At 41.1% G+C, this 27,623-nt stretch overlaps 1 protein-coding gene across 1 annotated transcript in view; it reads left to right on the forward strand.

Annotated features, from left to right (window-relative positions):
• The window catches only part of phactr2 (phosphatase and actin regulator 2), a 55,215-nt gene extending 35,616 nt beyond the window's left edge, over nucleotides 1-19,599 (forward strand). Inside the window, 11 exon segments of the mRNA XM_070444953.1 lie at nucleotides 390-530; nucleotides 5,957-6,041; nucleotides 6,043-6,170; nucleotides 7,314-7,857; nucleotides 9,253-9,434; nucleotides 9,825-9,981; nucleotides 10,281-10,336; nucleotides 12,656-12,717; nucleotides 16,565-16,702; nucleotides 17,385-17,461; nucleotides 17,630-19,599. Coding sequence (XP_070301054.1) covers nucleotides 390-530; nucleotides 5,957-6,041; nucleotides 6,043-6,170; nucleotides 7,314-7,857; nucleotides 9,253-9,434; nucleotides 9,825-9,981; nucleotides 10,281-10,336; nucleotides 12,656-12,717; nucleotides 16,565-16,702; nucleotides 17,385-17,461; nucleotides 17,630-17,645 — 1,586 coding nt within the window. The 3' untranslated portion in view covers nucleotides 17,646-19,599.
• The last annotated feature ends 8,024 nt before the right edge of the window (nucleotides 19,600-27,623 follow it).

The following is a 27,623-nucleotide window of genomic DNA, read 5'->3' on the forward strand; positions in this document are numbered from 1 at the left end:
CCGTTTTCCTCTACATCATCAGGGAGTGGAATACTCCCTGATGTTAGCTGTTGCTACGATGGGGAAGAAACCCAAACTGCAGTTCCATCTAAGTTGTTTGTGTCCTCCTGGTACACTGTACGTAAGTCCCCTCCCACGCATTGTTAAACGCCAATGTAACATTACTTCAAATCTGCGTCAAGGAAGACAAATGTAATTTTGTTCTTAGGGGAGCTAATCTAATGGTAAATGTCTCGAGACGGAAGCCTCCTTTCTTCTTACATTCCTTGTGTGTACTGTATAATTAATGGATYTAGTAAAATAGCTGTCAGTTAAATGTCATGTAATGTCAGCTAAAATGTACCCCATTCTCACCCCCTGCTAACTCTTAAATGTTTCATTTGCACCAGAGGAGCCAGTGAACTCTGAGAATCTAAATGGCCATGCAACGCCTAGTGTGGGGTCAGATGAGGTCAAAGTTGACATGGAGTCTCCGCAAACACCTTTGGAGGAGAAGACAGAAGGGTCGGAGAATGCTGAGGACAAAGCAGGTATACTYGAATGCTTTTAACATGTTTGTCTGCAAGCAGGCCAAAGCTAAATGAAATGGCATGGTCTAAATCCATTCGGTGAGCTCCAATTGAATAATGTGTCCACTAGCGCTTCCTATTTTGGCTTTGACCTCCAAGCAGGAGTCTGCAATAAACCATCCACTAATGGTCAATATCACCCTTTTAGACCTGCAGGAGTATTGCCATCTGAAGCTTTTTAAGTGTTGTGGGGGTTCCTCAATTCAATTTTTCCATCCCATATCCATTAACACGTCTCCATTGCTGTTGATCTTTTAGCAGTAGCCCCTGACCGATAGGCATAATGCTGCACACTCCAGCAGAATGTATCCAGATACACCTATGTTAAATCTTCTTGACAGTCAGATAGGGAAACGAAAGAGCAGAAATCCCCTATTCTTAAGCCCTGCAGACAAAAGGAGGCTGTCACTTCTGCAATGATCAAAGGCCCTCAGTACTCTACTGAGCATAACAATGTGGGCCTCTATTGAACCACTGGAGCCAGAGCWCTGGCCTCTTCAGATCAATAGTAAGCCAATCTACTGCTGGGGCGGCAGGTAGCCTAGTGGTTAGAGCGTTGGGCCAGTAACCGAAAGGTTGCTAGATCGAATCCCCAAGCTGACAAGGTAYAAATCTTTCATTCTGCCCCTGAACAAGGCAGTTAACCCACTGTTCCTAGGCCGTCATTGTAAATAAGAATTTGTTTTTAACTGACTTGCCTAGTTAAATAAAATAAATAAATAATACTGCTGCCCACTTAATACTGCTGACCAAAGACAAACTGGGATGACTAGCTAGATCTCTCTCCAACAACATATTCAGAGTGGTTCAGCTGGTCAGGAAGACCCGCACTGGTCTCAGTTCATTATGGAGCCATTTGGCACCCTGTCAGGGCAGATACCCAGACAATGCCTCATCTAAAGTGCCCGGGCACTGAGGGCTCTGCCTGGCAATAATCTGTTGCTTTATTGAAGGAGCTTGGTTGTGATAGCTCAGATGAGAAGAATGTAAAGAGAAATGATCCTACTCTATAAGATACACTTTATTAGTCCATACTAMATGGACATTTGTCTTCTGCTTTTCCCCCCCAACCCTTCTGAGATAGATAGATGGATACTGTACTGTGTATATAGTACCAGTACCATTCAAAAGTTTGGACACACCCACTCATTAAAGGGTTTTTCTTTATTTTTACTATTTTCTACATTGTAGAATAATAGTGAAGACATCCAAACTATGAAATCACACATATGGAAACATGTAATAACCAAAAAAGGTTTAAACAAATCAAAAGATATTTGAGATTCTTCAAAGTAGCCACCCTTTGCCTTGATGACAGATTTGCACACTCTTGGCATTCTCTTAACCAGCTTAAACTGGAATTCTTTCCCAACAGTCTTGAAGGAGTTCCCACATATGCTGAGCACTTGTTGGTTGTTTTTCCTTCACTCTGCGGTCCAACTCATCCCAAACCATCTCAATTGGGTTGAGGTCGGGTGATTGTGGAGGCCAGGTCATCTGATTCAGCACTCCATCACTCTCCTTCATGGTCATATAGCCCTTACACAGCCTGTAAGTGTGTTGGGTCATTTTCCTGTTGAAAAACAAATGATAGTTCCACAAAGCTCAAACCAGATGGGATGGTGTATTMCTGCAGAATGCTGTGGTAGCCCTGCTGGTTAAGAGTGCCTTGAAAGTCTAAATAAATCACTGACTGTTTCACCAGCAAAGCACCATCACAACACCTTCACGGTGGGAAACCACACATGCGGAGATCATCCGCTCACCTACTCTGCGTCTCACAAAGACACGGCGGTTGGTACCAAAAATCTCAAATTCGGACTCATCAGACCAAAGGACAGATTTACACCGGTCTAATGTCCATTGTTCATGTTTCTTGGCCCAAGCAAATCTCTTCTTCTTATTGYTGTCCTTTAGTAGTAGTTACTTTGCAGCAATTCGACCATGAAGGCCTGATTCACACAGTGTCCTCTGAACAGTTGATGTTGAGATGTGTCTGTAACTTGAACTCTGTGAAGCATTTATTTGGGCTGCAATTTCTGAGGCTGGTAACTCTAATGAACTTATCCTCTGCTGCAGAAGTAACTCTGGTTCTTCCTTTCCTGTGGCGGTCCTCATGAGAGCCAGWTTCATCATAGCACTTGATGGTTTTTGCGACTGCACTTGAAGAAACTTTAAAAGTTATTGACATTTTCCAGATTGACTGACCTTTATGTCTTAAAGTAACGATGGACTGTTCATTCTTTTTGCTTATTTGAGCTGTTCTTGCCATAATATGGACTTGGTCTTTTACCAAATAGGGCTGTCTTCTGTATACCGCCGTTACCTTGTCACAACACAACTGATTGCGTGAAACGCATTAAGGAAAGAAATTCCATAAAATAACTTTAAGAAGCACACCTGTTAATTTAAATGCATTCCAGGTAACTACCTCATGAAGCTGGTTGAGTGAATGCCAAAGTGTGCAAAGCTGTCGCAAGGCAAAGGGTGGTACTTGAAGAAAATATATTTTGATTTGTTTAACTTCTTTTTTTTTTCTTTTTTTTTTACTTAACTTTTTTGGCTACTACATGATCATACGTGTTATTTCATAGTTTTGATGTCTTCACTATTATTCTACAATGTAGAAAATATTAAGAATAAAGAAAACCCTGGAATGAGTAGGGTGTGCAAACTTTTGACTGGTACTGTATATATTTATACAGCTGGGCAAAAAAGTATTTAGTCAGCTCACCAATTGTGCAAGTTCTCCCACTTAAAAGATGAGAGAGGCCTGTAATTTCATCATAGGTACACTTCAACTATGACAGACAAAATGAGAAAAGAAAATCCAGAAAACACATGTAGGATTTTTAATGCATTATTTGCAAATTATGGTGGAAAAAATAAAATAAATCCCACTTTTAAGTGGGAGAACTTGCACAATTGGTGGCTGACTAAATACTTTTTTGCCACACTGTATATACAGTTGAAGTCGGAGTTACATACACATTAAATTGGAGTCATTAAATCCTGTTTTTTAACCACTCAACAAATTTCTTGTTAAAAAACTATAGTGTGGCAAGTCAGTTAGGACATCTACTTCGGCATGACACAAGTAATTTTTCCAACAATTGTTTACAGACAGATTATTTCACTTATAATTCACGTATCACAATTCCAGTGGGTCAGAAGTTTAATCCACTTAGTTGACTGTGCCTGTTAAACAGCTTGGAAAATTCCAGAAAATGATGTCATGGCTTTAGAAGCTTCTGATAGGCTAATTGACATCATTTGAGTCAATTGAGGTGTACTGTGGATGTATTTCAAAGGCCTCCCTAAACTCAGTGCCTCTTTGCTTGACATCATGGAAAATCAAAAGAAATCAGCCAAGACCTCCAAAAACTGTGGACCTCCACAAAGTCGGGTTCATCTGGGAGCAATTTGCCATGAACACTGAAATTGCTATTAAACTGAAGATCTCGACAACCCTGTGTACTACTCCCTTCACAAAACAGCGAAAACTGTCTCTAACCAGAATAGAAAGAGAGTGTAAGGTCCCGGTGCACAACTGAGCAAGAGGACAAGTACATTAGAGTGTCTAGTTTGAGAAACAGACACCTCCACAAGTCCTCCACTGGCAGCTTCATTAAATAGTACCCACAAAACACAGTCTCAACATCAACAGTTGAAGAGGGGACTCTGGGATGCTCTGATCCACCTCTTGATCCACCTCTATGCAGATGACACCATTCTGTATACTTCTGGCCCTTCTTTGGACACTGTGTTAATTAAACACCTCCAGACGAACTTCAATGCCATACAACTCTCCTTCCGTGGCCTCCAATTGCTCTTAAATGCAGGTAAAACTAAATGCATGCTCTTCAACCGATCACTGCCCACCTGCCTGCCCGCCCAGCATCACTACTCTGGACGGTTCGACTTAATATGTGGACAACTACAAATACCTAGGTGCTGGTAAGACTGTAAACTCTCCTTCCAGACTCACATTAAGCATCTCCATTCCAAAATTAAATCTAGAATAGCTTCCTATTTTGCAACAAAGCATCCTTCACTCATGCTTCCAAACACACCCTTGTAAAACTGACTATCCTACCGATCCTTGACTTCGGTGATGTCATTTACAAAATAGCCTCCAACACCTACTCAGCAAATTGGATGCAGGTCTATCACAGTGCCATCTGTTTTGTCACCAAAGCCCCATATACTACCAACCACTGCGAACTGTATGCTCTCGTTGGCTGGCCCTCGCTTCATATTTGTTTCCAAACCCACTGGCTCCGGGTCATTATAAGTCTTTGCTAGGTAAAGCCCCGCCTTATCTCAGCTCACTGGTTACCATAGCACCACCTACCCGTAGCGCGCTGCTCCAGCAGGTATATTTCCTGGTCACCCCCAAAGCCATTTCCTCTTTTGGCCGCCTTTCCTTCCAGTTCTCTGCTGCCAATGACTGGAACGAACTGCAAAAATCACTGAAGCGGAGACTCATATCTCCCTCACTAGCTTTAAGCACCAGCTGTCAGAGCAGCTCACAGATCACTGCACCTGTACATACCCATCTTTGAATAGCCCATCCAACTACCTCATCCCCATACTGTTATCTATTTCATTATTTTTGCTCCTTTGCACCCCAGTATCTCTACTTGTACACTCATCTTCTGCACATCTATCCACCAGTGTTTAATTGCTATATTTAATTATTTTGCCACTATGGCCTATTTATTGCCTTACCTCCGGTATCCTACCTCATTTGCACACACTGTATGTAGACTTTTTTCCTACGTATTATTGACTGTATATTGTGTTTATTCCATGTATAACTGTGTGTTGTTGTTTGTGTCCACTGCTTTGCTTTTATCTTGCCAGGTCGCAGTTGTAAATGAGAACTTGTTCTCAACTAGCCTACCTGGTTAAATAAAGGTGAAATAAAATAAATAAAAATACAAACATACATACCTTGTATCATACAGGGCGCAACGAGTTTTAACAGTCATGGAAATAAAAGTGATGAAAAGAGTGCTAAAAAGAAGATGGGAGAAAGATACTGGAGTTTTGGTGCCGGTGCAGCCAACTAGTGCTATATTGTCAAAACAATACGATATATCATCTAAAATAATATCCCGATATGTAACTGTATTAACAAACAAACAAAAAGATTCTCCATCACTATAATACACATTAGGTTGGAGGTCATGTCTGTTAGACTTCGCTTCCTACCTTAGATATGCACATGATGGAGCCACTTTCCGTTCCGACTTTTACGAGTATTAGCTAGACAAATTTTCTTACATGGTCCCACCCTTGTGTTTGTCTCTCCCTGACTCCCTCCCTCTGGGTTTGGTAAATTACAGGAGAGATTGCTCTGCTCCCCCCTCTACCTCTCTTAGTAAGGAATGAAATCAAAGCTACTCCAAAAGGAAACCAGGCCAGAACGCGGGAGGCTAAAAAACATCCCACCACCGCCCCTCCAAATCAGCTGTGGGAACACAGCAGGGCGCAGGGACGGGACCGCTGGTGTTAAAAAGCTGCCCAAAAGCACAGGCAAGCAAGCTTCCGCTCTGCCACCCAAACAAAACCCTCGAAACAATTACATTGGGAACGGTGAGTATCAGTGGCACTGGTTGGTTGGGAGAGAACCCTGTTGGCATGGATAATGTACCCGTCTTCGCATGTGGAAGGCCTCCCACCGTCCATCAGTCCATCCCTCCTTGTTCCCCTTCAGGATTGAATGGTAGTGTCCATGCTAGAAGGCTAGGGATTTACAGTAGTTTAAAGTTTAATTGTTCTTGTTGTGAAACAGGAAGTGAGGAGAGTGTGTACAGAGAGTTGCTTGCAGAGACTTCTCCATTTTCAGACAGCATAGCACTACAATAAGATACGCTGTGTACTGTGTCCCATCTTTGTTCCCCTGCCTGCCTGCCTGCCTCCGAGGGTTTCTGAAAACCCTTGCTTTTTTTTGTCTTTGGTGCATGATTATCTGGTTCATGGATCGTTTGGTTTCCCAGGGCGATGTGGCCATGTCTCGTGTCTGTGTGTGTGCCAGCGTCCGTGCATGTGACTTGTTTGACCCCACTGGAGTAAACTGCACTACCCAGGGACAATTGTGTTGATTGTAATGGGCATGCCTAACTTGGTATTTTATGAGTTTCTTAGAAGAAATGCCAGATTTTGGGCTCTTGATATTTCTGTTTCTGTTTAATATCCATTGTTATCCTCTGCCTATAATAATTTTGAGTGCACATTGTTCTCTTGTTGAGTGTCAGTAGTTTATTTGGTTTTGAATATCTTTTGTATATCTGCCAAATGGCTTATCTACATTACGACCTCTTTCACAGCCACTAATAATATTTGACTCTTAGACCCTGGCCATGACCCCACTCTATGAAGGTGTCTCAGGGAGAGTTGGGATATGCAAAAAAATGAATGCTTATAATACACACTTGTACATGTGTGAAATAGGACAAKTATAAGCACCAACCAAATAATAATAATAATTTTACTCTTCTTATTCCGTCACATGACCCCCAACATTCTATAGAAGTAATATGTGTTTTTTGTCAGGGACAATGCATCATTGATTGTTAATGTGTCAGACTTAGACAAAAGGCTCATGATCATCTGTAGTGCCTGGGCAGGTCATTTGACATTAAGGCACTAACAAAAGCGCATAAAACGCTACAGGACATCAGACAGTTTTTGCCGTTGTGTTTAACATAAATCTAATGAAGTTTCCTCTCCTCTCAGCCAAATCCTCTCATCCTAAGAAAACTGGAGGCACATCCAAGAGCACGGCCCAGTCCTCATCCTCCTCATCGTCCACACCGCGTACCACAAAGACCTCCAAGGACAGGCCTGCCAACCCAACTGGGACAGAGAAGACAAACAAGCGCGTCCTCCAACTAGTAACTGARCCTTCCAGCTTCTCTGGAGCTCCCAAGGCCTCCCCAGAGACAGACAGCCTTTCTGGGGAGAGYCGGGTCCCGGGCCCTGGGGATGGGCATGGGAACCAGGGGTGCAAGGAGGAGCCCTCTTCTGGCCCAGAGGGCAGGCCTGCTGCTCAGGATGACTCCTCTCTGACTGGAATGGATAYAGACAATGCCTCAGGAGCCAGTCCTCAGGACCCTGGGGAAAAGGCCCCTCTGGTCAACAACGCCACTGAGGACACTTTCTTCACCGAGTCTCATAGCGAGAGCTCCATGGAGGAAGCCCTGGGGACTGGGGAAGATGGAGGTGGTGACCGTGGGCAACAGTCGGGGGACGCAGACCATGAGTTAGAGAAACGTCAGTGGTATGTATCGATACTGCAACACAGATCTATAGGCTTCTAATGCAGAAAAACCCTATGGGAAGACCTGGGTCAAACACACTTTAAAGTATTTAAGATATGTGAGGTACACTTGATGTAGCTTGAATTCTGCACTTTTGGGACTGTTCCATTGAACCAGGSCAATTAAATCAAGTATTTGAAAATAGTTGAGTTATATATTTGACCCAGGTTGGAATTAAACGTCTCCTCCAAACTGAATAAAATAAAATGTCGTCTTACATCATAATTGCTGTCATGAAACTTTAGAATGAAATCTGGTGGCATTGGTGGGAAAGCTCTTTAACGCAATCATGATTCCCAAAATAGTACAGTATGCTTTAGAAAACTCCATTGAATGCATGGTGTAATTCTTACTGCATGTGTAGTGTAAATCGATTTGAAAAGTTTCAACTGTATTACATGATGTGGCAATGTTGTTCGTCATCCTCAGTGTTTTGCAGCTTGAGATGGTTAGCATTGGGAGTCACACAGTACTGCAGAAAATGGCACAGCAGTGTGAAAAGCTATCCTGTGTGGGAACATAATTATGATAGGTTTTGCTTTACTGGATTATTTCCCACTGGTATTGCACTTGATCATGTGTTCAACAGTAAGGTCATCACAAAGGTCAAAGTCTATAAATGTACAAAACTCTACCTTATAGTCACTACCACTCACAGTATGCATTKTAAAAGCTGTTGTTCTTAGTTTTCAACCTTTACATTTTACTATGTGCTGTATTCTTAGATGGCTCCTCGTTGCCGAAGTACTGTTCTGATGATGAACGGCACCACAGCTTGAGTTCAAAGCCCAGAAAATGCTGTAAATATTTTAGCAGCATCAGCAGCCTTGTTTACCATTTACCGCTACCTGGATTCAGTATTGTCATAATTCATAATGGCTGCTGTGTAATAGGGAGTAACCTATTTCAGCCCTCTATTTAAACATTTGGTGGTGTGGCAAATGGTTGTCTCTCTCTCTCTCTCTCTCTCTCTCTCTCTCTCTCACACACACACACACACGTCTGAGTCAGCATAGATGTCATAAATGGCTTTCATAGCCCTGAGCTGAACTGGTTTAACTTGAATTGGGACAGTAAGTCACAGAGCTCTGTCTGTGTTATAGGCCTTAAACCATTTGGAAAGATGATAGTTTACATGACTTGCATGATACCAGATTCATGAGGAAAAGACTGTTGGGAAAGTAAAGGCCTGTTTTCACCAACGTTTTTGGTCTATATACCCTTCATTAGAGTTTGTATATCGACATTTTCCATTATGCAACAAGGAAAACAATGGACATGATAAATAAATCYGAAGACAAGATAAATCAATCAGGTAAGAATGGTTTATCAGGGTTTTGATGATGTGACTCCAGGCCTACCAATGGGATTGGAGAGAAGAAGCTCCACAGTGTTAACCTGCAGAGCCCAGAGGTTACAGTCATCCCAGACAGCATTACGGAGTCTGACTACCAGTCCACAGTCAGCGACTCCGACTCAGATGGGCCCATCCTCTACCGAGACGAAGACGAGGATGAGGAGGACGAGTATACCACAAGTAAGGAATCCGTCACAGATATAGAAGCTTAAAGCTCATTGTAGTCAGCATGTGTTAAATGTCTGTCTGTCCAGCCTTTGCAACAAATTAGTCCGTAGCCACTCGTGCACTAGAAACAAGGACTAGAAACAAAAACAAAATAAAAGGACTACAAACAATGAAAACAACCTTGATAACAATCTCACTTATTGTGTATCCACACTCTTTATTGGTGGTTTTATATGTACTTCTTGACTTATATTTTATATTTACTGCACAGCACACATTCCTATAAAGCCGTACTCTTGTCCTCTAACTCAGCCCATTTTAAGACTCTCTGGGGGCAGCCTGCATGGCGTAGGCTGGAGGAAGGGACTAGCTAGATTTTCATGATTATTATTGGTTTTGTAGGCTCCCTAGCCAGTAAGATCCGCCGCAGGGACACCCTGGCCATCAAACTGGGCAACCGGCCCAGCAAGAGAGAGCTGGAGGAGAAGAACATCCTGCCTCGCACCTCTGAGACCGAGAGGCAGGAACTCCGCCAGCAGATTCACTCCAAGCTAGTGAGGTACAGAGTACACCAATGGAGTCATGCACACACACACACACACACACACACACACACACACACACACACACACACACACACACACACACACACACACACGCATTGTGTGTATTTAAGATTGTATTTAATCTGAAATAACTGTTCTGGTGTGAGATTTCCGAAAACTTGGTAGCACTAAAATCCTCTTTCATCCAAGGGACTTAAGATGATCTTAGTGCTACAAAGCTTTTGGGGAACTCACCCCTGTTCCCAAATCACTGAGGCATTGTCTCGTTTCATTCTCCCTCTGTCCCTCACAGACGACTTAGTCAGAGGCCCAGCACTGAGGAACTGGAGCAGAGGAACATTCTGAAACGTGAGTGACGACAGACATATGCCACCACAGACAGACAGCACCACATTGGCCCCAGTCAGACAACCCCTTAGTACTGTACAAGACATTTCCTCCACACAAGGTCTGTTTGTCTTCTGGCTTTGGTCATGTGTGTTTTTCAGATTATATACTGAACAAAAATATAAACGTAACAGTCAAATCTCTGAAATTGTTACTTGAGTTACAGTTCATATAAGGAAATCAGTCAATTTAAATAAAAAAAAATAGGCCCTAATCTATGGATTTCACGACTTGGAATACAGATATACATCTTTTGGTCACCGATACCTTTAAAAAAACAGATAGGGGCGTGGATCAGAAAACTAGTCAGTATCTGGTGTGAGCATAATTTGCCTCATGCAGTGCGAAACATCTCCTTCGCATAGTTGATCAGGCTGTTGATTGTGGGCTGTGGAATGTTGTCCCACTCCTCTTCAATGGCTGTGCGAAGTTTCTGGATATTGGCAGGAACTGGAACACGCTGTCGTACACGTCGATCCAGAGCATCCCAAACGTGCTCAATGGATGACATGTCTGGTGAGTATGCAGGCCATGGAAGAACTGGGACATTTTCAGCTTCCAGGAATTGTGTACAGATCCTTGTGACATGGGGCCGTGGATTATAATGCTGAAACATGAGGTGATGGTGGCGGATGAATGGCACGACAATGGACCTCCAGGATCTCGTCACGGTATCTCTGTGCATTAAAATTTCCATCGATTTTAAAATGTAATTGTGTTTGTTGTCCATAGTTTATGCCTACCCATACCATAACCCCACCGCCACCACGGGCCACTTTTTACAACGTTGACATTAGCAAACCACTCGCCCACAAGAAGCCATACACGTGGTCTGCGGTTCTCTACAACAACGTTGGAGGCAGCTTATGGTAGAGAAATTAACATTCAATTATCTGGCAACAGCTCTGGTGGACATTCCTGCAGTCAGCATGCAAATTGCACACTCCCTCAAAACTTGAGACATCTGTGGCATTGTGTAGTGTGACAAATATGCATATTTTAGAGTGGCCTTTTATTGTCCCCAGCACAAGGTGCACCGGTGTCATGATCATGCTGTTTAATCAGATTCTTGATATGCCACACCTGTCAGGGGGATGGATTATCTTGGCAAAGACCAACACTTTATATGTTGCGTTTATTTTTGTTCAGTGTTGATAGTTCAGTTCCACATGACCTAAACAGCTGATGACTTTATCCCATTCAGTCAAAGGTTGATGCTAGACCAGTTACGATTTCATAAGGATACGGTGTATGTGAATAAYTTTGCCCCGCTGGAATCCAAGACAAAGGTGAAGTTGTTCTCCTGGCTTGGACAGCTGTGCATCAAGGTCTAATGGTGCATTGATGTGGGGGGAGMCCAGTTATCGACTGATGGCTCATCTACTTGCCCAGTTTATTGGTTAGTAAATCAATTTTGTGAAACACATTACGCCAGATTGAGCATGACCAGTGAAGAATTAACATTTCTAAGAGAATAACATCTTGAGGTCTTATCGTGCCAGACAATGTTTTACATTTTTGGGTCAGAGAAGGTCAGGATAAAAGTCAATAGGAATGTGTTATTTATGTTTACCTGGTCATTCTCTCTATCTCCTAGAAGCTAACTTTGTTCTAAGCAAATCAAACTTAATCTAAAGTGCATCGGAACACACTTTACAGAAAAATCTAAGGACTACCATTTGATCAACAGGCTTAAAACATGTTCCTGTAATACAGTCAATGCTCACGTGGAGACTTCCTGTCTATTAAACAGGAAGCAGTGAAAGAAGGGGCCATTTTGTTGTTGTAATCTTGCTGGGGTGTTACTGCATTATTTATGAGATCTTTGTGGTGGAATCATAATGCATGAGGCTAAGAGGGAGAGGGCAGTTAACTGACTGTTGCCTTATTGAAAGCAGATGGCAAAGGTTGCACGCCTCCCAGGGACTCTATGCACATCTGTCACACACTCAACAACTACCTGTTGAAGAATATAACACAGGTCTACATTGTGCTCTGGTTTAAAGAGTTGACTATGTATGGTTAAGAAAATACGACTCCAAATCAAAGTTTGTCAGATGTTTTCAGACCTCAAAAGCAGACTGTTGAGATAAGTCCATGTTTCAGGCCATCTGTTTTTGTAGATGCAGCCATATGGCATGTTCCAAAATCAATGGGAAAGATGAGCACTGTATCATTTCCAGACTTTCTATTAACCACATTGCTTAATTAATAATCACTATATTGGGCAGTGAAGTACCACCTTAGCCTACTTACAACTTCTTTTTAATTTCACTGCAGAGACGAATGAAGCTGATAAACATGAAGCCATACAAGAGATTAAAAGAAGACTCTCCCGAAAGGTACTGTCATTTATACTTTATTTAGGCACACCAATATTAGGCTTGCTGAATGTCCACATCTCATTAGACATAAAATTAATGTAATGACTCGTGTTGATACAGTGCATTCGAAAAGTATTCAGGCCCCTTGATTTTTTCCACATTTTGTTACGTTACAGCCTTATTCTAAAATGTGTTAAATAGTTTTTTTTGCTCCTCATCAATCTACATACAATACCKCATAATAACAAAGACAACGTTTGACATTTTTGCACATTAATAAATAAATAAAATAATAATAATGAAATGTCACATTTACAAAAGTATTCAGACCCTTTACTCAGTACTTTTTTGAAGCATCTTTGGCAGCGATTACAGCCTCGAGTCTTCATGGGTATGACGCTACAAGCTTGGCGCAACCTGAATTTGGGGAGTTTCTCCCATTCTTCACTGCAGATCCTCTCAAGCTCTGTCAGGTTGGATGGGGAGTGTCGCTGCACAGCTATTTTCAGGTCTCTCCAGAGATYTTCGGGCTCTGGCTGAGCCACTCAAGGACATTCAGAGACTTGTCCTGAAGCCACTCCTGCGTTGTCTTGGCTGTGTGCTTAGGGTCGTTGTCCTGTTGGAAGGTGAACCTTGGCCCATGTCTGAGGTCCAGAGCGCTCTTCATCAAGGGTCTCTCTGTACTTTGCTCGGTTAATCTTTCCATCTATCCTGACTAGTCTCCCAGTCCCTGACGCTGAAAAACATCCACACAGCATGATGCTGCCACCACCATGCTTCACCGTAGGGATGGTGCCAGGTTTCGTCCAGACATGACGCTTGGCATTCAGGCCAAAGAGTTCAATCTTGGTTTCATCAAACCAGAGAATCTTGTTTCTCATGGTCTGAGAGTCTTTAGGTGACTTTTGGCAAACTCCAAGCGGGCAGTCATGCACTTTTTACTGAGGAGTGGCRTCCGTCTGGTCACACTACCATYAAGGCCTGATTGGTAGAGTGCTGCAGAGATGGTTGTCCTTCTAGAAGATTCTCTAATCTTCACAGAGGAACTCCGGAGCCATGTCAGAATGACCATTGGGTTCTTGTTCAACTCCCTGACCAAGGCCCTTCTCCCCCGATTGCTCAGTTTGGCCGGGTGGCCAGCTCTAGGAAGAGTCTTGGTGGTGGCAAACTTCTTCCATTTAAGAATTATGGACGCCACTGTGTTCTTGGGGACCCAATTGTTTTGGTACCCTTCCCCAGATCTGTGCCTCGACACAATCCTGTCTCGGAGCTCTACGGACAATTCCTTCGACCTCATGGCTTGGTTTTTGCTCTGACATGAACTGTCAACTGTGGGACCTTTTATATACAGTTGAAGTCGGAAGTTTACATACACCTTAGCCAAATACATTTAAACTCAGTTTTCACAATTCCTGACATTTAATCCTAGTAAAAATTCCCTGTCTTAGGTCAGTTAGGATCACCACTTTATTTTAGGAATGTGAAAATGTCAGAATAATAGTAGAGAGAATGATTTATGTCAGCTTTTATTTCTTTCATCACATTCCAGTGGGTCAAAAGTTTACATACACTCAATTAGTATTTGGTAGCATTGCCTTTTAACTTGTTTAACTTGGGTCAAACTTTTCGGGTAGCCTTCCACAAACTTCCCACAATAAGTTGGGTGAATTTTGGCCCATTCCTCCTACAGAGCTGTGGAACTGAGTCAGGTTTGTAGGCCTCCTTGCTCGCACACGCTTTTCAGTTTTGCCCACAAATGTTTCTATAGGATTGAGGTCAGGGTTTTGTGATGGCCACTCCAATACCTTGACTTTGTTGTCCTTAAGCCATTTTGCCACAACTTTGGAAGTATGCTTGGGTTGTCCATTCTCCATTTGGAAGACCCATTTGCGACCAAGCTTTAACTTCCTGACTGATGTCTTTGAGATGTTGCTTCAATATATCCATATAATTTTCCTGCCTCATGATGCAATCTATTTTGTGAAATGCACCTGTCCCTCCTGCAGCAAAGCACCCCCACAACATGATGCTGCCACCCCTGTGCTTCAAGGTTGAGATGGTGTTCTCCAAAACATACAATGTCATTATGGCCAAATAGTTATATTTTTGTTCATCAGACCGGAGGCATTTCTCCAAAAAAGTACGATCTTTGTCCCCATGTGCAGTTGCAAACCGCTAGTCTGGCTTTTTATGTCGGTTTTGGAGCAGTGGCTTCTTCCTTGCTGAGCCGCCTTTCAGGTTATGTCGATATAGGACTCTTTCACTGTGGATATAGATACTTTTGTACCTGTTTCTCCAGCATCTTCACAGGGTCCTTTGCTGTTATTCTGGGATTGATTTGCACTTTTCACACCAAAGTACGTTCATCTCTAGGAGACAGAACGCCGCCTCCTTCCTGAGCGGTATGATGGCTGCGTGTTCCCATGGTGTTTATACTTGCGTACTATTGTTTGACAGATGAACGTGGTAACTTCAGGCGTTTGGAAATTGCTCCCAAGGATGAACCAGACTTGTGGAGGTCCACAGTTTTTTTCTGAGGTTTTGGCTGATTTCTTTTGATTTTCCCATGATGTCAAGCAAAGAGCACTGCGTTTGAAGGTAGGCCTTGAAATACATCCACAGGTACACCTCCATTTGACTCAGGCTAATTGACATAATTTATCAGAAGCTTCTAAAGCCATGACATCATTTTCTGGAATTTTCCAAGCTGTTTAAAGCACAGTCAACTTAGTGTATGTAAACTTCTGACCCACTGAATTGTGATACAGTGAATGTAAGTGAATAATCTGTCTGTAAACAATTGTTGGAAAAAATTACTTGTGTCATGTACAAAGTAGATGTTCTAACCGACTTGCCAAAACTATAGTTTGTTAAGTGTTGAGTGGTTGAATGAGTGGTTGAAAACGAGTTTTAATGACTCCAACCTAAGTGTATGTAAACTTCCAACTTCAACTGTTGACAGGTTGTGGCCTTTCACAAATCATGTCCAATCAATTGAATTTACCACATCTCAAGGATGATCAATGGAAACAGGATGCACCTGAGCTCAATTTCGAGTCGTAGGGCAAAGGGTCTGAATACTTTTTATGTAAGGTTATTCTGTTTATTCGTTTTTATAAATGTGCAAACATTTCTAAAAACCTGTTTTCACTTTGTCATTATAAGTATTGTGTGCAGATTGGGGGGGGGTGGGGGGTGATTTAATCAACTGTAGAACAAGGCTGTAATGTAACAAATTTTGGAAAAAGTCAATGAGTCTGAATACTTTCCGAATGCACTGTATATTTGCGTACACAGATCCATCTGGTGGACACAGCTGGAACTGATTAACTGGAACCAAACACATGTCAAACTCATGTAGACTGAATATATGGACTGAACTCAATATAATGAATTACCAAACAATGTCTTGATTTCTGAATTACCAAACACATTTCTAACTCATTTGTTCCTTGTAAATTAGGTAACTTTTTTGTTTTTTGACAATGTTAAAATTCAGCAATCGCTATGACTCAGTTGCCACAGTTGCATAACTGTAGGGCATTCCAACTCTGTGTGAGCAGCATGCCTCAAAGTGTAGCATCAGGCTGCTTTGAAATTCCTCAGATTGCTCGCCCCCAGTGGTGGTAGGGAGGGAAGAGGGGATTGGGAAGAGGGGATTGGCCAGGGTTAGGCCAACGAGGCTTGACCTCAGCTATATTGAGAACCGGAGTCTAGTTCCAAACTGTGCTCCCGTATGGCACCGTGGAAGCAGTTAAACTTTCCCCACAACTCTCTACCCATCTTCTCCCGGGCCCCAAATGTTTTATCTACAAGTCCCAATTTACAGTTGTCAATCACTGGTTACTTGTGTGTGTGTGTGTAGCTGAGTGTGAGGCCCACAGTAGCAGAGCTGGTGGCTCGGCGGATTCTGCGCTTCAATGAGTATGTGGAGTGCACAGATGCTAAGGACTATGACCGCCGTGCAGACAAACCCTGGACCAGGCTCACTCCAGCTGACAAAGTYGGTCCCAGACTCCTACTGTATAATGTTATTGCAAGAGAACCTAAAATACATGACATTCGTAATGTGATTAAATACTTGGAATAAGACAGGTTATAAAAAGGTGTAATTAAAAAACGTTTTGTTAGAATTTCATTCCTCATGCATACCACATACTGGCCAGCAACTGAACCATACTCTAAATACATTATTCACAAATAATAATAATGATTTATCATTTAAAGCTGCAATATGTAACTTTTTGGGCAACCTGACCAAATTCACATAGAAATGTGAGTTATAGATATGTCATTCTCATTGAAAGTGATGTTGAATGTGTGCTATTTCTATGTTTTTTTGATTTTGCACCTTTTACTTTCAGTTTTGTACACTAGCTTCAAACAGCTGAAAATACAATATTTTTGGTTATTGAAAATATATTTCACAGTGGTCTAGATTGTACAATGATTCTCTACACTATACATTTCTTGTTTTGTCACAAACTGAAGTTAGGCAAATTATTCTAATTTTAGCAACCAGGAAATGGTGGAGCGATTTCTGCATATTGCATCTTTAATCTTCAGTTATATGAAACATGTTTACCTGTCTGAAAGTATTGATGTTCTGACTTTTATTTTTTTTATTTTTTTTTGTTCTTCTTTGTAAATGAAGACTTTGATCTTGAATGTTTATATTCCCTCAGGCTGCTATCCGTAAAGAACTGAATGAGTTCAAAAGCAAAGAGATGGAAGTTCATGAAGAGAGCAAGCAATTCACCAGGTAATGACAACTTCGACCTTATTGACCCCCAGCCATTATACTACATTATGTTATGAGTCATACAAGATAATAAACTGCTGTTTTGATTTAGTACTAGTATGCAGTGTACTATAATAGGTAGACTGCCGCTCTGAACCAACAGCATCTGTTTTCCCTGTGCCTTGGCAGGTTCCATCGGCCCTGAGGTGTCTATTTCTCCAGTGGGGGTCCTGGTCAGCTGCCGGCCCTGCCTGAGGGCTCTTTCTTCCCGCTGCCCTGTGTCCCACTGTGGGCTTCCCCGAAGCCTGGAGCCTAGATGCCCCTAGGCACAGACACATGGACAATGTCCCCTGGGGCAAACCGGTCTCCAGCTATAGAGATCAATGACATTGGGCCACACAGACCAGACTGAGCTTTAGTGTTGTGTGGAAAGATACAGAGAGAGAGAGTGGCCAATATCCATCCAGAGAATGTGAATGGGCCGAGCCCATGCCCATTCACAGTCTTTGCACACCATGAAGAAAYAAAACTGTTGCACTTTGTAACACAGCGCTGATTGAATTACCCACATACTGTACCTGTTGGCTTCCCCTAATGCCCCCTAACAAGCTTTGYCCAAGTCCCTGTGGAAGGGAAATGGTTTTGCAACTATGGCGATGTTGTAGGTTAGGCAAGTCCAGCCAAGGGTAACGGTAATCAAATCAATACAGCATAAACGGTGCAATTAAATGCTTACTTGCYAGCTTCCTRAACAGTGCAATGAAAAATATAAACAAATCAAAAAGTTAAACACATAGTCATAAGCTTAACGTAATGTAAGTGCATGGAAAGTAGTGTTTAAGAAAGAATGGTCACTTTTACTGCCATGTGGTTTTGATGGTGGAAATGAAGGTGATTTAGGCTTTGTTTTAAGGGGTGATTGTTCATGCTGATCTTAAAGTGGCTGGGACTACATGAATTGTGCCTAGATACTAAGCATTATGTATCATTACTATATGTGTCATGCTTTTTGGAACTGTAAGTTACCATTATTGAGCATATCTTTATGGGGACAGAGCAGAGGGGACCCTTTTGATTGGTGTAGGCAATTCTTTGCAAATTCCCCTCTATCTGCAAGTCAACCAGTGAGTTTCCAAATTTAGAGCACGTTCAGACAAAATTGGTCTGCTTTTGATTGGTTGAGCTGTTCGTAATGGATGGTCTGTGTAGTTTGAAAGGATGTGGTAAATGTTAGCATTTTACAGACCCAGATAAATCCATCAGGAGCTTTTTTCCTGATCATAAAATGTCCAAAATGTCTTCTGTAAAGCATTTCTTTGACATATCTGTGATCAGGTGTACCAATCCATCAGAATTTATATTCATTTCAGACTGCTAAGGGCAGGTGTAGAATATGGGAGGAGAACCACCGTATTCATGTCCATTTTTTCTCGTTCTATAAATTTTTTGTAAGAAAATGTATATCTGATGCATGATCACAACATTACTGCCAATTACCTGATAGATTTTTACATTGATGTGATGAACAGGACAATTTTCATAGTTTCTTTTTAAACCCACCCCAATCTCGATTGATGGCGCTATGTGCTGTTCATATGTGAGTACTGTATCTTTGAATTATGTCATGTACATAATAGTAATGTATATGCAGTTATTGTCACTCCCATATTTATCATGCATATAGGTCTATACGTGCATCATATGCCTCTAAATGTCTTTATTTTTCAGTTGTTGATCACATTACTGTAGATACCATTTATGCGAAACATCAACGGTGTATGCTCAGGAGGAAGATGCCATAACCCTTCAGTATTAGGTACATAGACTGAAAGTGACCCCATGGCCACTGAATTGGTGTCACATGTTGACTTAGACATCCATTAGGATGTCATGTATATTGATGAAAATACACACTGTATGTCTCACCGTCATTGTGTATTGGTTTGTATGAGATACCTTTTTTTCGTACTGCTTCTGTGATCATTGTGCACAATGGTTTTAAAGTGGCCAGGATCCAAATGTTGTAGAAGTGTGTTTGTGTTGAAAATCATCTGTGCAGTGGAAAGTAATGTGTCTGCCTGGCCTGAGCCCACCGTGCAGTCAACTGTGAAGCCATTGAGTGGGTCAATTAAAAGCTGAGCAGGAGGGGGTGCACTCGGTCTCAGTGGCATATTGTCTTTCTATCTGGTCCTTGGCCATTGATCCCAGTTGAGAAGGGATAGTCCAAAGCACCTCTGTGGATCTAGGCAGCATCAAGTGCCAAAAGTAAAATGTTCAGTCTCTTAGAAGGGTCAAACTTACAGGCAGGACTGCACACTTGACCAAAGACTACACATCTCTCAAGTAATATTCTTTGTCATATTTTGAAGCAGTGTATCTCTGTGCTGTAAATATATGTAGCTAATATGTGTGTGGAAGATACTTTATGTGAATGTCTATTGAAGTGGAATGGGTTACTTTTGAGCCGTTTGTTTGACACCTGCTAAACTCACATTTTATGCAAACACACAGTTGCTTAAATGTCTTAACATTTTACTAGAAGTAAGACAGATGCAGCATGTCAATTTGTATCACTTTCCATTGGGTTACATCAACACAACTCACATGGATGGGGGTTTATTGGTTTCAGTTTGTAGGTTAATGCAGGAGTTGCAGTCAAACCGACATTGCTTGTCAGTGGAGGCTGCTGAGGGGAGAACGGCTCATAATAATGGCAGGAACGGAGGGAATGGAATGGCATCAAACACCTAGAAACCATGTTTTTGATGTACTTGATARCATTCCCYATTCCGCTCCCATCATTACCTTGTGGTGCCACCAACCTCCTACTTACATTTGTGCACAGTTTTGTGATATTGGCCATTGGTTTCACAGGCTCAGCAATATGACATGATATCATACGGTACACAGCGAGGCGACTTCCTGTTTACAGCCATGAACAACAATGGAGTGTGTGAGCTTGTTTTGCACAGCTGGGGGAAGCCGAACCATGTAACCAAAGGTAGAGTTTGCTGTTGTAATCAATTGCTGTAGAGTCGGGGGCGGCAAATGTTGGTCACTAACTAAAACACGACAGATAAGGACTAATTGTCAGACAGATCAAAAAAGCAAGACTTGTTTCTCAGACAGCACCATGACACTGTTCCATTTGTCTCTGATTCAAATGGCTATTAACGTTTGTTAATCTGAAGTGCTAACTCCGCCCACCCGGGCAACAGCCAAGGGACCGGGCCTTGCAAAACAAGCTCGCTCGATTATAAATCTGCCAAAATTGCTTCTATTGGCTGTTTCCAAATTGTGCCCTCCTTTGCGGCATGCCTACACTGGGAAGAGCCAATAGTAGTAATAGTAATACATGGGATTTATATAGRGCTTTACAATGGTAGAAACTAAAACAATGCCAGACTAACAACAGGAAGAAACATGAAACAAAGAGAAGGGGGTAGGGCTTGAAGGTAGGAAAATAATGGGGCGGCTAAGGTAGATTGATCAGTCACTAGCCCTGTTTATACCTGGTGCTAACATGTGTCCTTTGTCCTAATCTTGTCCACATTCTGATTGTGCCCATATATTTAGACAGGTGTAGACAATTTAAAATACTTATGTGTTCAGATCTTATAAGTGTAAACTGACATGATCAGCACAATATCTGGATGAAGGACACATGTAAGAACTAGGTATAAACAGGGCTAGTGATGAGTATATTTTGGGGATCTCGTCCTTTGAAAAAGGAGTGGCAGACTTGGCAGATTCGTTATTGACATCTTTAAGCAGCAATTGCTATTATTAAAGGTTAAATAAAAAAAATATAGAAAGTTTCCCCGCTGTGTGGGATGATGTCATACTGATGAGTACACTGTAATCAATGGAGCAGTCTAGCCAGTAAGGGACACAACATATTGTACACCCTCACCTTGAAATATTGAAACTCAAAACAGCGTAGCCTTCTATCATCAGAGGCGCCAGGCCTGTAATAGAAGATTTAAATTATATTTACAGTGTTTTTCTCAAGTCTTGTTTACTCCCCTGCTCCTGAAATGTACACAATTTGTTCAGGTGGAGATTAAGTGAAATGAAATATATAAAAAAAATGGTGTCCTGGCTTGATAATTTGATGTACTGTATTGTAAGAATTATTTCACAACTATAGAAAGTTTTAATTTACCTCCTAGACCTAGACTATGCATTGACCTTGACGTTTAGTGTTTCGTGGTCATTTAACGCTCTTCTAATCATATCTGGAACACAGTGTAGCTACTATTATAACTCATAATTATATATCACAGACCTAGGGTTGCAAAATTCTGGTAACTTTCCCAAAAATCTCAGGTTTTACAGAAATCCTGGTTGSAATATTCCGGATTTMCTGGTATACAYTCCACATACGTTGACTAATAGTTATACAAATGCAATGCGTCCCACTCTAATTGAAGTTGATAAAGCCAGGCGTTACATCCATGTTTCAATTGTCTCAAGGGTTAAGAATCCTTCTTTAACCTGTCTCCTCCCCTTCATCTACACTGATTGAATTGGATTTAACAAGTTACATCAATAAGGGATCATAGCTTTCACCTGGTCAGTCTATGTCATGGAAAGAGCAGGTGTTCCTAATGTTTTGGACAATCAGTGTACACACCAATGTATGACAAATCCCTAAGGACTGCCATGAAAATAATTTCTGTGCTTTCCCATTATCAAGTGACCTTTTAATTAAAGGAACGACTGCAATGAAGTGAAATGAATCAAATGGAAAAATACATAATTTAAGGAGAAATTAAAATCAGTCGATACAAATCCAACTTGAATATTAATAGATGTTGTTGGTAGAAATGTAATTTCAGACCAGGATAGCTGAACCTATTGTAAGGGTTGTGATATACTGCTCTGAACAGGTTGCAAATGGCTTTCACGATAAATCAAGTATTGTTCCCCTACTAAATACCACTATACAAGTTTAAGTTACTGTATTGTGGCAGGTAAATGCTTTTTAAAGGTTGCTAAATGAACCACATGTCCTCTTTGTGCTCCTCGCAGACTGCATATCACTTTAATTAGTCACAGACTGCTACCAAAGTACATTAAAGGATAAATTGATAACCCAATTTTTCACAGCTCATCTGCCATACCAGCCTGCCAGCTATCTGTAGAGGCTTCGGCGGCATGTGTGTAATGAAAGTGACTCTGTGAACGGGTTAAGGGAAGCGGCTCATCCTAGCTAAGGCTCTGTCTAAATGATGATACGTTCGCTCAATCTGCCCTCAGTCTGTCTTGTAGATGTCATGCACCTGGAAAATGTGATTTCACTAGCAGGATGACTTTCCCCATCTGGTACACTGCCTAGGTTTGTATTCCATCGTGATCTATAGATAATTCACAAAAGGCAGTGTTCAATCCGTTTTTCTCCCAGATGGATGTTCCTCTTTGTGAACCTGGGATTTACCCATTTGAATGTTTTCTATTACTTCCTAATGAGTTTAGAGAACAGAGAGCTACAGTGAGATTAAAGTGCTTCTTGTGTCGCTCTGAATCCACAATGTGYCAGAGGTTGAAAAGCCATAACACATAACGTTTTCTCAACAAGTTATTGTCAATAATATCAAAGGCTGCACTGAAATCAAACAGTACAGCTCCCTAAATCTTCTTATCAATTTCTTTCAAGCAATCATCGGTCATTTATGTCATTGAGGAACATAAGCATGCTGAAAGTCTGTTCATTTATTTACAGAGAAATAGCATTGTATTTGTTCAACAACAACAAAAAGTCAACAGTTTGCTAAGAGCTGGCAGCAAGCTGATAGGGTCTGCTGTTAGAACCAGTAAAGGCCGCATCTTGGGTAGCGGAATGACTTTGGCTTCTTTCCAGCCCTGAGGACAAAGACTTTCCTCTTGGCTCAGATTAAAGATAATTATGACAGATAGGAGTGGCTATAGTGTCAGCTACCATCCACAGTAGCTTTCCATCTAAGTTGTCAATGCCAATAGGTTCATCATTATTGATCGATAAATAATTTTTCCACCTCTCCCAAACTAACTTTACATAATTCTAACTTGCAATGCTTTTCCACAGTATTAGTAAAAATGTGATCAATACATGTGCAAGATCTTGTTCCTGTAATGTTTGTAAACACCCTGGTAGGTTGATTATTAACCTGAACCAGATTTCAGGCACTTGATTACATCCAGGTTGATGAAGACGAGTCAATATTCAGGTCCCCAAAAAAGTAGACCTCTGGGTTTACATCACATACACTATCAAGCATTTCACACATATTATTTAGATACTGACTTATCACTTGGTGCCTATAGCAACACCCCAAAAGAAAAGGCTTTAGATGTGCCAAGTGAACCTGCAACCACAACACTTCAATAACACTTGACATAAGATCTTCTTTAAGCATTACAGGGATATGGTCTGAATATATACACCAACACCTCCCCCATACAGATTCCCGTTTATTCTATAGATTTTATAACCTTGTATTGCTACTGCTGTATCATCATATGAAAGAAATTGCTAATATATGAATGTTATCTGATGTTAGCAATTTCTAAGGCTACATAATGTGCGTGTGCGTGTGCGTGTGTGTGCGTGTGCGCGCTGCGGGGTTGAACCAACGAACCCATAGGCTTGGCTCTCATCCCTTCCAGGCTTTTGGGAGGGAGGGTGGAAAATGAGCCTGTCATAGCGGATGTAAGCAATGTCCCAACTCTTTCACCCAATATGGATGAAAATACCTTCACATTAAAGCTGACAGTCTACACTTTAACCTCATAGTCATTGTATCTTTTCAAATCCAAAGTGCTGGAGTACAGAGCCAAAACAACAAAAAATGTGTCACGGTCCCAATACTTTTTTAGCTCACTGTATCTAAAGAAATATATGAAAGTAAATATCTGAGCCAGCACAATACGGCTCAGATGTGGTTTGAATGGTTAAATAAATGAATACATTGCACAGAAGTTCATGACACAATGCATTCAATCCATTTAAACAGACAATTAATTGACAATGTCAACATAAGACCCAGCAGTATAATTACAGACACCATGATGTTACCTTTTGTGACCTGGAGACAAGACACAGGCAAATCACTCAGGGTTATATCCGAGTCATCACTGTGAATTAGTGTAAATGAATGCTTCCATTCTGTGGGCGTTAACTACAGATTAATTTGTAGAAGAATACACACACATCTTAACTCAATTGAAAAGTATATTTCCTGTTACATCTATGAACATCCACTCTGTGCATCACTATGAGTCCAGGTCAAAGGGTCATAAATTAAATAAGATTGTATTAATATATTATTATTATTATTATACACTCCCCTCCATACGTATTTGGACAGTGAAGACATTTTTTTTTAATATAAAATAATATATATATATATATATATATATGGCTCTATACAGTACTCCATTTTAGATTTGATAGATTTCATATTAGGCAACAGTATAGAATGTCAGCTGTTATTTGAGGGTATTTTCATGTTTTTTTGTATTTGTATTTTATTCTGGATCCCCATTAGCTGCCACAAGGCACCAGCTACTTTTCCTTGGGTCTATAAACAATTACATACTCTAAAACAATACATAACACAACACATTATTACACTACTATATTACTACTCTACCATAACACATCTACAATACAAAATCAATAATACAGCAACATTTAAAAAAAAAAAAATGTGTGTGTAGATTGCAGGTGTTAGCATGTGTTTGCAAAGCTGTGTGTGTGTGCATGTCTCTTCACAGTCTGCGCTGTTCCATAACGTGTAGTTTTATCTTTTTTTAAATTCYATTTTACTGCTTGACTGAGTTACTTGATGTGGAATAGAGCTCCATCTAGTCATCATTTAGAAATGAAAGCACTTTATGTATCTAGTCCCACCCTTTAAAGAACTCATAAGTATTTGGACAAATTCACTTAGTGTAGTCCCACATTCCTTGCACACAATGACTACAGGCTTGTGACTATACAAACGAGTTGGTCACACAAGCTTGATGTAGTCATTGTGTATAAGGAATTATGACTTCTTCAACTGGGGGGGACAACTAMWTACATAAAGTACTTTCATTTCTAAACGGTATTAAAATACCCTTAAAAAGGTGACATCCTGTACTGTCACCTCATATGAAACYTGGATCTCAAATCCAAAATACTGGAGTATAGAGCCACATTTTGAATTTTAGCATCACTGTTCAAATACATATGGGGGTGATGTATTTGCAATTCCATTACTTGATACAGTACATTCGGAAAGTATTCAGACCCATTGACTTTTTCTACATTTGTTTACAWTACAMCCTTATTCTAAAATGTATTACATATGTTTTTGCCCCTCATTAATCTACACACAATAACCCATAATGACAAAGCAAAAACGGTTTAGAATTTTTGCAAAACAAATATTAAAAAATGTACTGAAATATGACATTAACATAAATGTTCAGACCCTTTACTCAGTACTTTGTTGAAGCACCTTTGGCTGTGATTACAGCCTTGAGTTTTCTTGGGTATGAAGCTACAAGCTTGGCACACCTGTATTTGGGGAGTTTCTCCCATTCCTTTCTGAAGATCCTCTCAAGTTCTGTCAGGTTGGAGGGGTGCATATCTGCACAGCTATTTTCAGGTCTCTCCAGAGATGTTTGATCAGGTTCAAGCCCAGGCTCTGGCTGGGCCACTCAAGCACATTCAGAGACTTGTTCCGAAGCCACTCTTGCGTTGTCTTGGCTGTGTAATTAGGGTTGTTGTCCTGTTGGAAGGTGCCTGAGGTCCTGAGCAGGTTTTAATCAAGGAACTCTGGGGGGAAAAAACGAGCTCTAACTGGGAAAATATGTTTTGAATGGTCATCCAACTCGGAAACTCTGCCTCTTTCTAGAGCTCCAACCTGAAGATAACTGACATTATGATCAACCTTGTTTTTTTGCCCAAGTTCCCAGTTGTCTTGAATGCACCATAAATCCAGAGAATACCAGACTTTTATGACWYYGTTTGCTGACAAAATGTGCCCACAAGGACTGCCGCGCCACCTTCCTGTTCAAGTGAGCACAGCACAACAAAGRGAGTCCAAAAATGTATTGTATATTGCTGTATAAATTACGTAATATGCCAGGGAGATATGTATACTGTAGCTAAGAAAGTAATACTAAGTTTATGTAGTTGTAGTAAGCTGTTAGTAGCCCATGTGCCTCACCCTAATAATTTGGTCCCTTTCCCCCTCATAATTTAGCCTACGGTTCTGACTTGGTGTAGAGGGYAWAAACTGTAAGAACGGCCCATGTTRTGAATTCTGTCGCTGTACATTTCAAAAGTGCTGAACAAATAGTTATATTGACTACGTCCGTCCTAGATCGCTCATTAATGTCTTAATCGAAATAACGGATTTTCTCATCCACTCGTCATCCACTTATGCCATAGTTTGTACATCTCAATTGTCAGTAGAAACCACATATGMTTAAGCAAATCAGCCATGTTTTTTTAAAGGCAGTAAATAAGGTTGAATAAACTGTTTCGCTCCCAGACAAGGCTCCGCTGATAGCCAGTTGTAGCAGTGGTAAGGATTTACTCCATGGTGCTGGAAAGAAAACTTTMCTGTTAGGACAGCTTTATGTAGGCCCTAACAGTTTGTGGGCACCGTTTGTCACCATTATAGTACATTTAATGTATTGTTTAGTGTTGTGTGTCACGTTCCGACCTTAGTTTCTTTTTTATGTCTTTGTGTTAGGTTGGTCAGGGCGTGAGTTGGGGTGGGCAGTCTATGTTCTTTTTTCTAGGTTGTWTGTTTTCTATGTGTTTGGCCTGGCGTGGTTCCCAATCAGAGGCAGCTGTTTATTGTTGTCTCTGATTGGGAGCCATATTTAGGTAGCCTGTTTTCCATTGTGTGTTGTGGGTGGTTGTTTCCGTTTCAGTGTTTTCACCATTCGGGACTGTTTTGGTTTTCATTTTGATTCTCTTGTTCTTTTTGTATTTTGTATTCATTCTATTAAAAMATATTATGGATACGTACCACGKTGCACATTGGTCCGATATTTCCTACTCCTCTTCAGACGAAGAGGACGAAAGCCGTTACATTGTGGCTTTGGTGGCATGCATTAAAAAAATGTGGGGGAGTTTGCCTCACCAAGATTTACATGCTAAAATCACCACTGTTCTGGATATAATGACAAATGGCATTGC

The sequence above is a fragment of the Salvelinus sp. IW2-2015 genome, linkage group LG8 (assembly GCF_002910315.2).
Source record: "Salvelinus sp. IW2-2015 linkage group LG8, ASM291031v2, whole genome shotgun sequence".
NCBI lineage: Eukaryota > Metazoa > Chordata > Actinopteri > Salmoniformes > Salmonidae > Salvelinus > Salvelinus sp. IW2-2015.